This window comes from Dipodomys merriami, unplaced genomic scaffold (genome assembly GCF_024711535.1).
Source record: "Dipodomys merriami isolate MVZ:Mamm:240054 unplaced genomic scaffold, mDipMer1.0.p SCAF_134, whole genome shotgun sequence".
Classification (NCBI taxonomy): domain Eukaryota; kingdom Metazoa; phylum Chordata; class Mammalia; order Rodentia; family Heteromyidae; genus Dipodomys; species Dipodomys merriami.
In genome coordinates this window covers 693,960-707,918 of record NW_027202649.1, presented here as the reverse complement: position 1 = coordinate 707,918, position 13,959 = coordinate 693,960, and the positions used below count along the sequence as shown (strand labels likewise).

The 13,959-nt window shown below is 48.8% G+C and overlaps 1 protein-coding gene and 1 long non-coding RNA gene across 2 annotated transcripts; one reads left to right on the top strand and one right to left on the bottom strand.

Moving 5' to 3' along the window:
- Window positions 1-18: 18 nt before the first annotated feature.
- On the bottom strand, window positions 19-6,091 carry LOC138825092 (transcription factor Maf-like). Its single transcript, XM_070019467.1, is given in 3 exon segments — window positions 19-133; window positions 136-158; window positions 4,732-6,091. Coding segments are annotated over 3 exon segments (1,236 nt in total). The 5' UTR covers window positions 5,877-6,091; the 3' UTR covers window positions 19-65.
- Window positions 6,092-7,512: 1,421 nt separating this feature from the next.
- LOC138825090 (uncharacterized) lies at window positions 7,513-10,044 on the top strand. Its single transcript, XR_011371339.1, has 2 exons — window positions 7,513-8,369; window positions 8,713-10,044. It is a non-coding gene; the product is annotated as an uncharacterized lncRNA (long non-coding RNA).
- The last annotated feature ends 3,915 nt before the right edge of the window (window positions 10,045-13,959 follow it).

The window sequence follows — 13,959 nt, the reverse complement described above, 5'->3', positions numbered from 1 at the left end:
AATAATAATAATAATAAATAGTAATGATTCATACTAATTTTTAATGTACAGATCTCACATAAATTTCATTTGGGGAACACATCTGTAAGTAGGAATGGCCGGGACTTCGAAAATGTGGTGTTTCCAGGGGTACCTCCAGCTTGCCAGTGGGCTCAGTTCTGTAATTGGAATGAAAGGAATTTTAACACTACTTCCACAAATACTCCACACAGCCTAACTCAGGGATTGGGGGGGCCGAGATTAGATTTCCTTGTATGATTCTTTTTTTCTTAAATTTTAGAGACGTATTTGGAATGATGGGGGTCTGCACAGTATTTGGTTCTTTGTGAAAAACAAGCATACAATTAAAAAAAAAAATCATGTGTGTTTGCCACAATCTCCCGAAGTCTTTAGTAATTAGTTCCAAAAAATTCATTTCACTACAAGTTAACTTTTTCTTAAAGCCAGTATAACCCAAGCTATATTTTTTAAAAAAATATTAAAAAACAGGCTTCTCTGCTTTATTTTGTAATATCTGGGGGTCCAAACTGGCGTATTCTAATGAACCATCTTATGGATTTATTTCTAATCGTTTGTTATTGTGTCACTGTATTTTCTCCCCCCATTCAAGTTCCAGTCTTCGAGGATAACTGCAATAACCATATCTTCAATGTCACCCGGGGTTTGAGAATGTGTTTACCTAAAATCATTGTGGGATGCTGAGCTTTCTGTAAAAATGACAGGCCTATTCCTATGTCTTCACAGGGCAGGTACGTCTCTGTCTCTCTCTGTCTCTGTCTCTCTCAGTTGTGATCCGAGAATAAAAAAAAAAAAATCTCTGAAGCCTAGGAAGAGCTAACTCAAGCACGAAAGGGTAGGTTTTTTGTTTTGTTTTGTTTTTTGTTGTTGTTATTAAGTGGAACCAAGTGTGGTTTCAGAACCCCATCTAGACTGGCACAGAAAGGAAGGTGAAAATATAAAGGGTAAATGCTGTGTCTTCATGATCAGTGAAAGGGGACAGGAAGGCCACTGATAAACTGCCCAGAATTCATCAGTGCTGAGCACAACCTGTTTTCTTCAAAACAAGACCTTTCTTCGTGCAGTTACAATATTATCCTTTAAAAAATAAAAAAGAATCGAAGAGAAAATAAAACTATCATCATGTTTGGTTATGTTTTCAAGACAGTGTTGGCTTTGTCTAACGTTCTATTTAGCATCAGTATGGAAAGGACATGCATTTGTAACATTAGTTGCTATGAATTTGTGTCAATTTAAAGTAGGTCAGTGCTTAGGAGTTGTGGTGAAGGTAGCTGAAACCTTCCCCAAACTCATCTACAAGTTAGCGCCTACCCAAAGCCCCTTTTAGGGTCACAAACCAGTTAATCAAAGCACTGCTTTCAGTCCCCAAAAACCTTATTTTTATATTATATTTTGGAGACCAGTGTGACCTCACTCATGACCAGCTTGTCTTAAGTGGAGAGAGAGAGAGAGAGAGAGAGAGAGAGAGAGAGAGAGAGAGAGAGAGAGAGAGAGAGAGTGTGTTCACTAAGTATTGTCAGTGAAAGCCAGATACGAGATCTGGGAATTAAGAAAAAAAAACAACGTAGGTTTTTTCTTTTTCCTACATAACACAAACGACCTGCACAGTTAAAAGGAAAAAAAAAATTAAAAAGCAAAACAAAACAAACAACTTTGATTTGTCCCAAAGTGTTTATGTACAGACTTGTCAGGCCTTGGTAACAAGAAAATCATGACGTGTAAAGGAAGAAAGAAAAATAATCAATTATAACCAAAAAGCAAAAATCATTTATCTTTAAGTATATGTGTGGCCCAAGCCATCTTGGTGGGTCACATTTGTGGGTTCCTCTTTTTCCTACATGGGTTAGAGAACTTAGGGGTCATGATTCGAAAGTCCAGCTCAACTGTTTTATTTATTTATTTTGTTTAGTTTTTCATTTTTCACAAAAGTCCAATGATAGCCCAAGTCATCTGAAAACTGAAAAACTTTGGGGACAAAAAATAGTTGAGAGGTCATAATTTACATCTCTATTAAATATTACTAATTACAACATGGGGCCAGACTCCTCAGAGCACAAAACAGCCTATAATTTCACCCTGAATTATTGCTTTCCTACTCTTCCATTAATCATTCCTCTGGAGAAAAAGAGAATTCCATGCAGTTGTTGGGCCCAGTTAAACTGTACGCTAAGAAATTGAGTACGGAATCAAAAAAATGCAGTTTATTATTGTAGATTATTCTTTTTTCTTGATATAACCAGAATTGAAAATGAAAGAAAAGCACATAGGAACGTCACGCATCGGTAGTTAGTAACTCAAGATATAAAACAATTTTGCACAGCAAAATATGAAAAAAAGGAAAAATAACTGACAAGATTTTTTTATATTTATTGTGGTAAGATTTGCTTTTCATTTTTTTAAAGACAGGATGTCAGTCCCTGAAAATAACATTTACTGATTATTGCCTTTAAAACTGTGGATTTTTTTTTAAGTTACAGAAAATCCAGTTTTGCACCACAATACAACTGTAAAAAAAATCTGCATCATCTTAAAACTGTGCAGTAATGCCATTTTTTATAACTGCATAAATTTTATTAGCGTTCTAAACAGTTTTGCGATTGTTTTGTATATTATATGCTTGCAGGTTATGTCTTAGTGCAATTCAGTCCCAAATATTTAAATTTTGAAAAAAAAAAACCATACATTTTTGAATGTAAAATACCCCTACAGATATAAACAGGGGTTTCTCCCCTTTTAATACTTTGGTTTTCAATACAGTCAGTGGTATAGCAAAGACTACACATACCCAACTTATATTAAAGTTGCAAGCACATGCTATATAAGCTACTTTTTTAAACAGTCCCCCCTTTGCAAACTCTACCCCCCTTAACATCACAACAGTAAACAATTTAGTGCATCGATCTTTTAAAAAAAATCTACAGCTACACAGACCTAACTCTTTCAAATGTATCTATAACATTCCTTTATCTGTAGCATACATTTTAACTGGGCTAACAGATTAGAAAAAACTATAATTAAATTATATACTAGAAACCCATAGCATTCCACATTTGACAATGACCAAAAGCCAAAAAATATATATATAATAATAATTAAAATAAACAAAAAAAAGAATGGGGCAGATTTCTTTCTCTCTTTTTTTTTCTTGAAAAAATAAATTTTAGACTGCTTTCAGCAATAGCACAATTTAAATTCCCCTCACCGAAATGGAGCATTATTCTTAATTAAAAAGGAAGCATTCCTAAGAGTTTGTGAAATTTGTAACCCATTCTGGTATCTCTGACAAACAATTCCTTCAGTGCATTTACTCAGGGAGGCTGCAGGTTTGAGTAACTCAAAAAAATTTTTTTTTGGAGCAGATGCAAACTTTCATAGGAAGAAGGCTCTAGGGTTGCATTTTCTTGTTGTTGTTTTGTTTTGTTTTTGTTCAGAACTCAAAAAAGTCATGAGGCAGTAAAATAAAAGTATGAGGACCATGCTCTAAGTCTTCCAATGTCCATTTCCAAGCCAAAAGGAAAGAAAAAAAGGAAAAAATAATTATACCATACATGTCCAGCATGCAGGCTTTTTTATTAATATAATGTCTCTTTTCCATAAAGTCTTTGAAACAGTTACAGTTCCTTGTTGCTAAGACAAAGTAGCAAGCATAATAATATGTGAGATGACAGTGAGTTTTTTATGGCAGACTAAACTCTCAGATTTGGCCCCAGAGGGCCAGACTCCACCAATCACACCCGCAAGGCTGATGAAGGCTTGGTTGTGGCAGGTTCACAAGGATTTTCTTTTTCTCTCCTCTACTTTAGCATGACAATGCTAATTAAAAAAAATACCTCTTGGAACTCAGCCTGCTGCAAGTCTATAACTTTTCACATTTTTTTCTTTTGAGAGCTCAATCTCCCATGAAGACCTCAGGAGGAGAAAAAGAAAAAGAAAAAAAAAAACAAAACACAAAACCCCAAACTTGGCTTTTTCTTTCTTTTATCTTGGAGGAAGGTGGGTGGAGAGGAGGAGGAAGGTGAAAAGCTGGGTAACACAGCAAGCTCCAAAAAGTAAAATTAAAGGGGGGGGGGGATCCAAAGTAACACACACACACACACACACACACACACACACACACACACACATACACACACACACACGCGCGCGCGCGGGGGGGGGGCATCCGCTCAGGAACTGATAAAGAAGGTGGGGGGGGGTGATGCAAATAACGCCGGTTTCAAAAGTGAGCCATGTTTCACATGAAGAATTCTGCTGAGATCTTTGACCACGGTTGCAAGTCCGGTGTGGGGAGGGGAGGGGGAAGGCGGTGGTGTGTAAAAACACAAACAAAAACAACACACACAACAACAACAACAAAAAACACCCCGACGAGCCAGCCGGGGACGGGGATGGTTTCAGCAGGGCAATCCGGGGGAGCCGGACACCCCTTTTCCCTCCCCAACTTTCCACGGCCCCCGCCCCCGCCAGGAATCAGTCAGGGTGTGTGTGTGTGTGTGTGTGTGTGTGTGTGAGCGCACACGTGTGTGCGCGCGCCGGGGGGTGGGGAGCGCGCGCGCCTGGGTGCGAGCGCGCGCGCGCGGAGGGGACCCTGGGGAGGGGGTGAGTGGTGAGTAGGGGGGGCGGGCGATCTCGGCAGAGGAGGGGGCGCGGGGTGGGGAGGGGGCCGGGCCCCCGCGGTGGCGAGCCGTGGTCGCGCGGGTGTCAAGAACTCACATGAAAAACTCGGGAGAGGACGGGTTGTCGCTGCTGGAGCCGTTTTCTCGGAAGCCGCTGCTCACCAGCTTCTCGTATTTCTCCTTGTACGCGTCCCTCTCCCGCACCAGCCTGGAGATCTCCTGCTTGAGGTGGTCGACCTGCTGCAGCAGCTGGTTCTTCTCCGACTCCAGGACGTGTCTCTGCTGCACCCTCTTGAAGCGGCAGGACTGCGCATAGCCGCGGTTTTTCAGGGTCCGCCTCTTCTGCTTCAGCCGGATCACCTCCTCCTTGCTGACCCCGCGCAGCTGCCGGTTCAGCTCGCGCACCGACATGGTCACCAGCTGCTCGTCGGAGAAGCGGTCGTCGAAGTGCAGGCCGCCGCCGGCGGCGTGGTGCGGGTGCAGGGCGCCCCCCGCCCCCGCCGCGCCCCCGCCGCCGCCGCCGCCGCCGCCGCCCCCGGCGCTGGCCGGGGCCCCGCCGCCGCCGCCGCCGCCTCCTCCGCCCGCGCCGCCCGCGCCGCCCGCGCCGCCCGCGCCGGCCGAGGCGGACGCGCTGCCCGCGGCCGTCGGGGGGTGGTGGTGATGGCCGCCGGCCGGGTGGTGGTGGTGGTGGTGATGGTGGTAGTGCGGGCCCGCGCCGCTCTGCGCCGCGGCCGCCGCGATCACGGCGGACACCACGGCGGCGGCGGGGCCCATCTCCTCGCCGCCGCCGCCCAGGGACGCGCCGGCGCCGGCCCCGGCCGCCGCGGCCAGCTGCTGCGCCCCGCGCGCGTAGCCATCGAAGCCGCCCTGGAGCTGGTGGCTGTTGCTGATGAGCGCCTCGACCGCGTCCTCGGGGCTGAAGCCCAGCGCCTCGGGGTTGAGCTGCTGCGGGTAGCCGGTCATCCAGTAGTAGTCTTCCAGGTGCGCCTTCTGCTCGCTGCCCGAGCCCGGGCTGGGCGCCGAGAAGCTGGGGGACGGGGGCACCGAGCTGCAGGGCGTGCTCATGGGGGTGGACGACAGCGAGCCCCCGGCGATCAGACGGCCGCACTGGCTGATGATGCGGTCGGTCTCCACCGGTTCCTTTTTCACTTCGAACTTCATCAGATCGAAGTCATTAACATATTCCATGGCCAGGGGACTGGTGGGCAGGTCGGAGTTGCTCATGGCCAGTTCGGATGCCATCCTCCTGCCGCCGCTGCCGCCGCCGCCGCCGCCGCCGCCGCCGCCGCTCCTCCAGATGGGCTGCAGGAGAGGGGCCAGCGGGCCGGGCTGGGCGGCCAGCGGGTGAGCCAGCTTGCCGGGCTGGGGCGCTTCTAGCTCGCGCGCCGGCGATGGCTGGCCCGAAACCTCGGAGCGCGCGCACCCCCCCCGCCCTGCCCGCGCCCCCCGCGCCCGCCCTCCCTCCCTCCCTCCCCCCCCCCCGCTCACGCCAATGTGCTGGCTCGCGCGCCCCGGCCCCTCCTCGGCTGGCTCGCCTCCGTGCGCGCCGAGCCGGCGGCGGCGGCGGCGGAGCGGGCTCGGGAAGGTCCTCCGCGGGCGGCGGCGGCGGCGCGGCGGCGAAGCCGGAGGTGCCCGGCCCGGGAACGCGGCGTCCCCCGCTCGCCGGCCGGGCTGCAGGCGGGGCGCGCGCGGCGGCGGCGGCGGCGGCGGCCGCTGGGGTGCTGGAGACGCGGCGGGCGGCGGTCCGGGCGGCGCGGGCCTCGGCGCGGGGGAGTTAACACTTCATGCTGCTCGCCTCCTCTTCTGCCTGGCTCTTTTAATTTTCCCCCCTTCTCGCTCGCTCTCTGTCTCTTCTCGCTCGCTCTGTCTGTCTGTCTGTCTCTCTCAGTGCAAAGTACAAGACCGAGGCGGCTGGAGAGAGGGAGCTCGGAGAGCGTGGGGAGGGGGAGGACTTGAGTTCTTTCTTGCCTCTTTTTTTTTTTTTTTTAAAGCAAAAGAAAAAAAAAGAAAAAATAGCCCAGTCCCGGGGCCGAGGCGGGCGGCGAGCGGAGGGAGCGGGGAGGCCGGGCCGGAGAGCCGCCCGAGCGGCCGCTCCGGGAGGAGAAAAGGTTTTTAAAGCCTCTGATCCAGCAAGAAGAGTTTAAAGCAATTGCCGAGTTTTATAGCGCGCGTGACGTCAGGCCCCGGTGGGAAATTGACTGGCACTCGCGGCCAATGGGCGTGCGCGGCCGCGGCGGCCATTAGCATAATAGTATAGAAACAAGGAAACTTTTCCGAGCTGTCAATCAGGGTCCAATCAGCTGACTGTCAGCTGGGACGGGCCCGGCTTAACCCTCGCGGCGCCGCGGCGCCTCCCCGGGACGCGGGGAGGCAGCGGGGCCCTGCGCAAAGTTTAGTGCGGGAGACGGAGTTGTGTTTGTGGGGCGGGGGGGGGGGGGGAGGTTGGTTTTGTGTTTTTGCGGAGGAGAGGCTGGAATCCGGTGGATTCCGGAGGACAAGTTCGTGGCTTTTCTTTGGAGCGCGAGGGAGGGCGGCCTGCCTTCCGACCCCCCCCCTCCAGCCCGCCGCTCCGCAGGCACTGACCCCCCCCACCGGAACGGTGGGTTCGCTTTGCAGCCCGGCCCTCCCCGTGCCCGGCCTCTGTGTTTCTGCTGCCCGGATCTGTTCTTTCTCGGAGTCTGGTGCGGCTCTAACTTGGCCCAACTCTTTGTCCCTCCGGCGGATGACAGTGCGCGGGGAGGATGCGCGGGGCGCCCCGGGGTCCGGTCCGTACGCGCGCGCTCAGCCCCGCGGCCTCGCGCCCGGGCGGCGTGGAGTCCCGCGGGGAGGAAGAAGCCCGTGGGATCACCCCGCTCAAAGGGAGGTGAAATAAGTTGTTGGAGGCCCTTTGGCGCCGGGACTGGCCGCGACTCGCTGCGCCGAGCGGACCCCGGGAACGCTCCGCCCGGCGCAGCCCTCGATCCCCGGCCCGGGCTGGAGTTTTTGGGCTTTGCAATCGCCCCCCCCCGTCCCCGCACACACGCACGCACACGCGCACGTCCCCCCACGAAATCGAGGCCCCTGTGCACCGGGGGGCTCGCGCGCCCTTTGCACTTTTACGATTCACTTAATTTTTTTTTTTTCTTTCGGGACTGGATCGCTGCTGGGGAGGCGACGCGGGAAGAGCAAACAATGCCCAGCCCTCCGGGGCGCCCCTGGAAGGGTTAAACTTTAAACCGCTCCCCCCCATCCCTCCAACCCCCCCCCGCCCGGAAACCCAGCGTGGGGGTGGGGCGCTTCCCCCCGTCTTGGACACCAAAGCCAATAACTAGTTCGATTTTCTAAATCGCTTCTTTGAACGCTGTGCAAAATGCATGCATATATAATATATAGAGAGGGGGGGGTAGAAAAAGGAAAGAAAACCCAAGAAGGAAAAAGAAAAGGAAAGAAACGGGCAACTCTCTTCTAAGATTTTAAAGAGATAGGCCGGGCGGTGGAGGACAGACAGACAGCCGGCCGGAAGCCGAGCCAGGCTCGCAGAGGCCAGCCCCCCTGCTCGGAAGCGGGGCCGGCCGACCCCGCCGCAGGGAGACGCGTCTCGGGGTTCGTCTTACTTGTGTCAACTTTACGGGGAGGGGAGACGCTGCGAAGGCGCGCCTGGAAACGACAGCCGCGACCACAAGCCGCCCGGGCGCGGGGCCGGCGGACGGCGGTCGGGGCCGGTTTTTACCGCAACAGCGCCACCTCTCGGCGAAGGTCAGTGGAACCTGAGCGGGGTCCGGCGCGTGGCGGTGCGGGGCGAAGCGGCGGCTCTCCCCGTGGGAGGGGAGAGGAGGTGCGGGGGGTGGACCGCCACGGGAGGACCCCCCCCCCGACCGCCGTGTCCAGAGCACGCGTGAAGAGCAGAGGCAGGAGCTGGCTTCGCTCCCGTCACCGAGCACAGGCCCGGGACGGATGCAGAGACCTGGAGGCGCTGACTCCAGCCCAGCTCTCCTTGGAGCAGAGCAGATCCCCCGCAGACTGGGGGCCCCCCAACTTTAAAACTACAACAACTGTCAGGATGGATGTGTCAGCGAGGCTTTCCTGCGCCTGTCCACAGAAGTCAGCGATCAACGAGATGTCTCCAGGAAGGCCAAGTGCGGGGCTGCGAACTTGTTTGTCTGAGAAGGCCTCTCTGAGAAGCTGACTTCTGACACTTGGGCACCTGTGAAGCTTGCCTTTCGAACGCTGGGTCTCCTCGCCCCCGAGAAACCCAGCACTAAAAACAGAGCGAGTCCTTAGGTAGCTCCCACCGGTGGGCTCCACACTCCAGGGCAGACCCAGGGTGATTTCTCTGATCCTTGGCGGTCTGAGGCTTCAGCACACCCAGATATCCCCAAACTGGGAGAGTCCCCGAAAGGTTGGTAGGGAACATCTGAATCCTCCAAGGCCACTGCCTTGGCGTTTTCTAGACAGACAGCTGCAGAGCTGCCAGAAGTTGTTTAGAAGGGCATTTCTGGTTTGATAGAAGTACTTTGTTCGAGTGGAATGAACTGGGTTTAGTGCCAGTTCGGGGAAGAAAGTGAAGATTATGTCAATATTTATGCAACCTAAGAGACTTCCTTGCTTTCCTCCTCTTTAACAATATTTTACCTAGTAATGAAGTTAAGGGATTATAGTTTGGTGTGCAGAGGAACCCTCACTGCTGAAATGACATAAACATTCTTTCTGCTGCATAGACCTGCCCGCAGCAGCCGTTATGGGACAGCCTTCAAGTTGGTTTTTTGTGTGTGTAAAATATGAATTTATGTGTGTTTGGGGAGGATTAATTTTTGTTTGTGTGCATAAGATAATTTTTTTTAAAGTCCTTTTGCATCACATGATGGTCAAGAGCTCAAATCGGATCCCTCCCTCTCCACAGAGTCTTTCTGGCCAGGAATTCTGAAACCGCTCCACTTATAAATAAACATTTCATAAACAAAATTTGCTAATGACGAAGACCATGCCATGTCGTTTCATGGCCCTGGACCTAATTGTTGCAATTATATATCATTTCTAGAAATTAAATGCCCATGTTTGGGCAGCTAACTGTATTATTATCTGCACATTTTTTATGGTTTATTTTTGCTCATGGCTGTCAAGCTGTGGTATTTTTCTTTCTCCCATTGCAGTCTTTTATACTCTCCTATTTTCCCTGGGGGTGGGGAGAAGAGAAGAGAAGATTGGAATGATTTTTTTTGGGGGGGGGTATATGTCAGGAGTGTTCTCAGGCTTGCAACTTAATTCTCATTGTTGTCCCTTTTACTTTATTATTTAGTGACTCGTGGGGGTGTCTAAACATTTATGGTTCTCTGTTAACGCCATTTCTTTGATAACAATTGGGCTCTCTCATTTTAATTAGTACTCTTCAGGTTTCTGATTTTCTACAATTACAGCAGCCCTCATCTCCTTAGACTTTATTGCTTGCATTGTTTGTTTCACTTCTATTCAAGCCAATCTAATCCAAATACAATATGAACTGTGTTTTCTTACAGCTTAATATCCTTCACCATATATACTCTAGTAATCTCTGTAGAACAATATACAGTAATTTAGCAACCATGCATTTGTCATTATTGACCAATTCAAACCAGTAGCATTGAAGGTTCTGAAAGCAATGAGTATTTATAGAAGATTTCTGAAGGGGAGGAGAGCCTGGGTTGAATCACATAGAAGGTTTCGAAACAGTCACATCAAAAACACAATTATAGTTTCGTGTCAGTACATACATAACAACTTCATGCCAAAAAAGACAAAAGAAAAGAAAAAGAAAAAGGGGGTTTAAAAAAGCCCTGCATGTCCAAACTGCAAAGATTAAAAGCTAAGAAGAATATATATTTTCCTCACCGAGAGTTATTGCAGTTCAAGTATATATTATGTTGGATCCAGACATATATAATCAGAAGAGAACGGAATGTATCAAGAATAGCGTCCGAGCTCTTTGTTTATATAGGAGTTTATTTTATGGCCAAGAACTAACTGTAGTCCACTAAATTCAGTATGAAGCCAAGTAAATTGATTCGAGAGAGAGCTCTGAAGTCTAGCAGAGGCAAGGCATCCCTGTTCTTAGGGCTAGTGTTAGACAAATCCTTTTTACCAGTCCTCAGTTAGCAGGGTAAGTAAATCACAAATCACTGTTAGCAGATTCATGGGAGAAAATTAATAGAATCAGACGAGATAATCTGATAAGGGGGAAATTGCTGAGGAAACAGACTTGCCTGGCATTGGAGAACGAGAGACAAGAGTTTGATTACTAGGAGTCGTTATGAATAGGTGAATTATGTACTAAATAATCATCAGAGTAATTCAGCATTTATTAATTCTTTTCTCCTTAAGCGATTCACGGTTGTAAGTTAAAGCCACTCTCTTTTTGAAGACACATCTTTTATAATTTTTATTAGAGGTAATTTATTATTTGCATTACCTGTATTTACTTCGTAATTGAACATTTTGCATTCAAATTTATGTAATGCATTATGCTTGAGAATATATTTCTGCCTGATTAGCATAAATAGTCACTTACCTCATGAATTACTAACAAAGTTTATCTCAAAATATAGGGTTTTTTATTAAGTGGGACACAAACATATGTACAATAAATTCTGATTTTCCGGTGTAGTTAGAGAACAACTCACGTTAGGTTAGGGGGAAGCAGCAGAAAGAACCAAGGGTGGGAGGCGGGATGTAAACTACAGACGCATGAGACTTGGAGGTTTCTGTCTGTGGGTATCATTTAGTTGTGGTGGGGGTGGGGGCCGGGGGCAGTGCGGAGGGAGATGCTGTGTCCTGGATGATTTATTGTGAATCCTGGAGAAAGAAAAGAAGCCGTGATTGATGACTGTCACTTCAGTGGATGGGACCTCAAATGGAGAGGCTGGGAGGGGGGTTGTTCATGGCATTGCATTTCTGTTTTGTTGGTTTGTTCTTGTTTTGCAGGGTTTTCTTAGAACACAGTACACACCATTACAGGAAACACTTGTATTGCACAGGAGCTGTGATAAGCCGAGATGTATGCTGGGAAAGTGGGCCAGATTTTGTTCATCCTCTGGCCCCTGGTTGGCACAAAGGGGACTTTTAGGGGGGTGGGCATTGGAACCAAAGACTTCTTTGGTTTTAGGCAATAGGCATAAATATCAAAGCATGAGGTCGACTTCCTATTCTTGCTATTCCAAATCAACTAATTGCTATTCTGTCTCTGTCTGTTTCTGTCTCTATCTCTGTCTCTGTCTCTCTCTTGCCCTTTCTTGAGGGCACAGCTCAGATTGTTCTTTTCCTTCAATTAGGGGCTGCTTATGATTTGTTCTCTCATTGTGATCCTTTTTTGATCCTATTCATGGCTTTTACCGGTGAGGGAATTTGTCTCCAAAGCAGTCAACTCTTCAAAGACTTTTATTGTGGTGAACTCTTTTTGTTTTTGTTTTTGTTTTTAAAGCTAGAATTTAAAAACAAAAATGAAGCCTGGTACACGAAGACTTTCTGCAGGCCGAGCCTTTCATCCACGGTGACAAGGAGACAGCACCATCTCTGTGCTGTCTCCGTGTGCACACCCTCCTTCCTGCCCCTCAGCCATGCTGTAGTTTGTACTTTGGGTTTCATTTAACATTTAGCAGCCCTTGGACCTGGGGGGAAAATACGGACCAACCTTAAATACTCCTGTGATTCTGGGGAAAGTCTACCTATGCAGGTAGCTTAGGGGTTTCTGAGTTTGTTTCTCTGGGGCCTGAGCAGAAGGGTCTCTGATACCATTTTATATTTTTGTTGCTTCATAGATGTGGCTGGACTTTTTCCTCATGCATTGTTTCTGCCTCAAAAACAACAAATATACCCCAGCAACACCCTCAGGATCACCTCCATACTCACAGAGTGTCCCTGATCCCATGAAGAACAGAAAACTGGGTTCGTACCTCTACCCTCCCCAAATAAAAATCAAAGTCAACTTGACAGGCCTTCTCATAGCATTTTTTTTTCACTTAGTCATGTTATAACAGAGGTGTCCATTCTTTACTGAAATCAAATGATTGGACAACACAGAAATAACTGGATCACAAACCAGAGATCCACTGGTCCCAGACTCCCCGACAGGGCCCTGATTTGGTGTATACTTTGTATTCAATGGAGTTTTCCCAGGCATAGGGCTCTTTAACGTATCTTCCCCTTCAGCACACATCCAGGGCAATCTCAACAGCCAAGAGTGAGCCCTACTCTATTTGGAAGCTGAATTCATCTCCTGGAGGGGCTAGGAGACCCATGCTTCCCATTATTCTTCCAACCAATGGCAAGTCTAAATCTGCCTCATGCCCCATCCCTGGGCAGGGGAGTGGGAAGGTCTTTTGGGCAAACTTCTCTGCTGGGCACCACAGCCCAGCTGGGCTGCTCACGTCCCATAGAAACATTTTAATTCCTTGGACGACCAGACGAAAAGAAACAACTACAATTTAGCACAGATTATATGTGTCATCACACCAACGCAGCCTGAAGATATAATTTTCAATATGTATTTTTTTATACAAGAGTCCACAAAAGCCAAAATGCCTGAGGATCCACAAAAACCCACACACCTCTCAAGAAACACGTGCTTGTTCTCCAGTGGAAGGGGCTTACTGCTTCATAGTTTTTACCTTCTAGCTCGTCTACCACCTTCCTACAGTTTTTGACGTTGTCAAGAATATTTTTTCCATTGTTTGTTTTGCTCGTCTTAAGCTAGCATGCTGATCTGTGGTCTCAGATGCCAAGGGGTCTTCTTGCCAAAGAAGTAAAAAAGTAGACCACCTTTCCCTGCCTTTTGCTGCTCAGTCTTTAACCTTTCCACACACACACACACCTCTGTCTCTTCTCATTGCTGCACAGAGAGTACAAATCTCAGAACTCAAAGGCCCACACGTAATCCTCACCACACCATGCTCTTTGTTCTACAGGATGTCTGCTCTGGACGCAGACTATAATTTCATGAGTCTCTCCAGCAGACACATAACACCAGTGACTCACAGTGCGCATAGGATGGAGGTGGATTGCAGGCCCTGGTTTTCCTTCTCACATTTCCCGCCCCCCTTGTACATGTGTGTGTTTATGGTTTTGACCCCAAGTATAGAAATACACAACAATCCCCCAGCAGATGCCATCTCGTTCATCTCAGCCTGTTTCTTGCTTGTCTAACTCTCTCTGGCCATGGGATTTGTTGCTGACTAGTTTTAATTTGCTTCCTACTTTGGTGCCGGTTGCACATGAAATAGATGCATTTCTTTTAGATGACCTAACCTGTCTCAGGCAGGTCCCTCATCCGTCCAGTGGGATACTGCCGGGAGTAGAGACTGTGTCTGTAAAGGGGCTC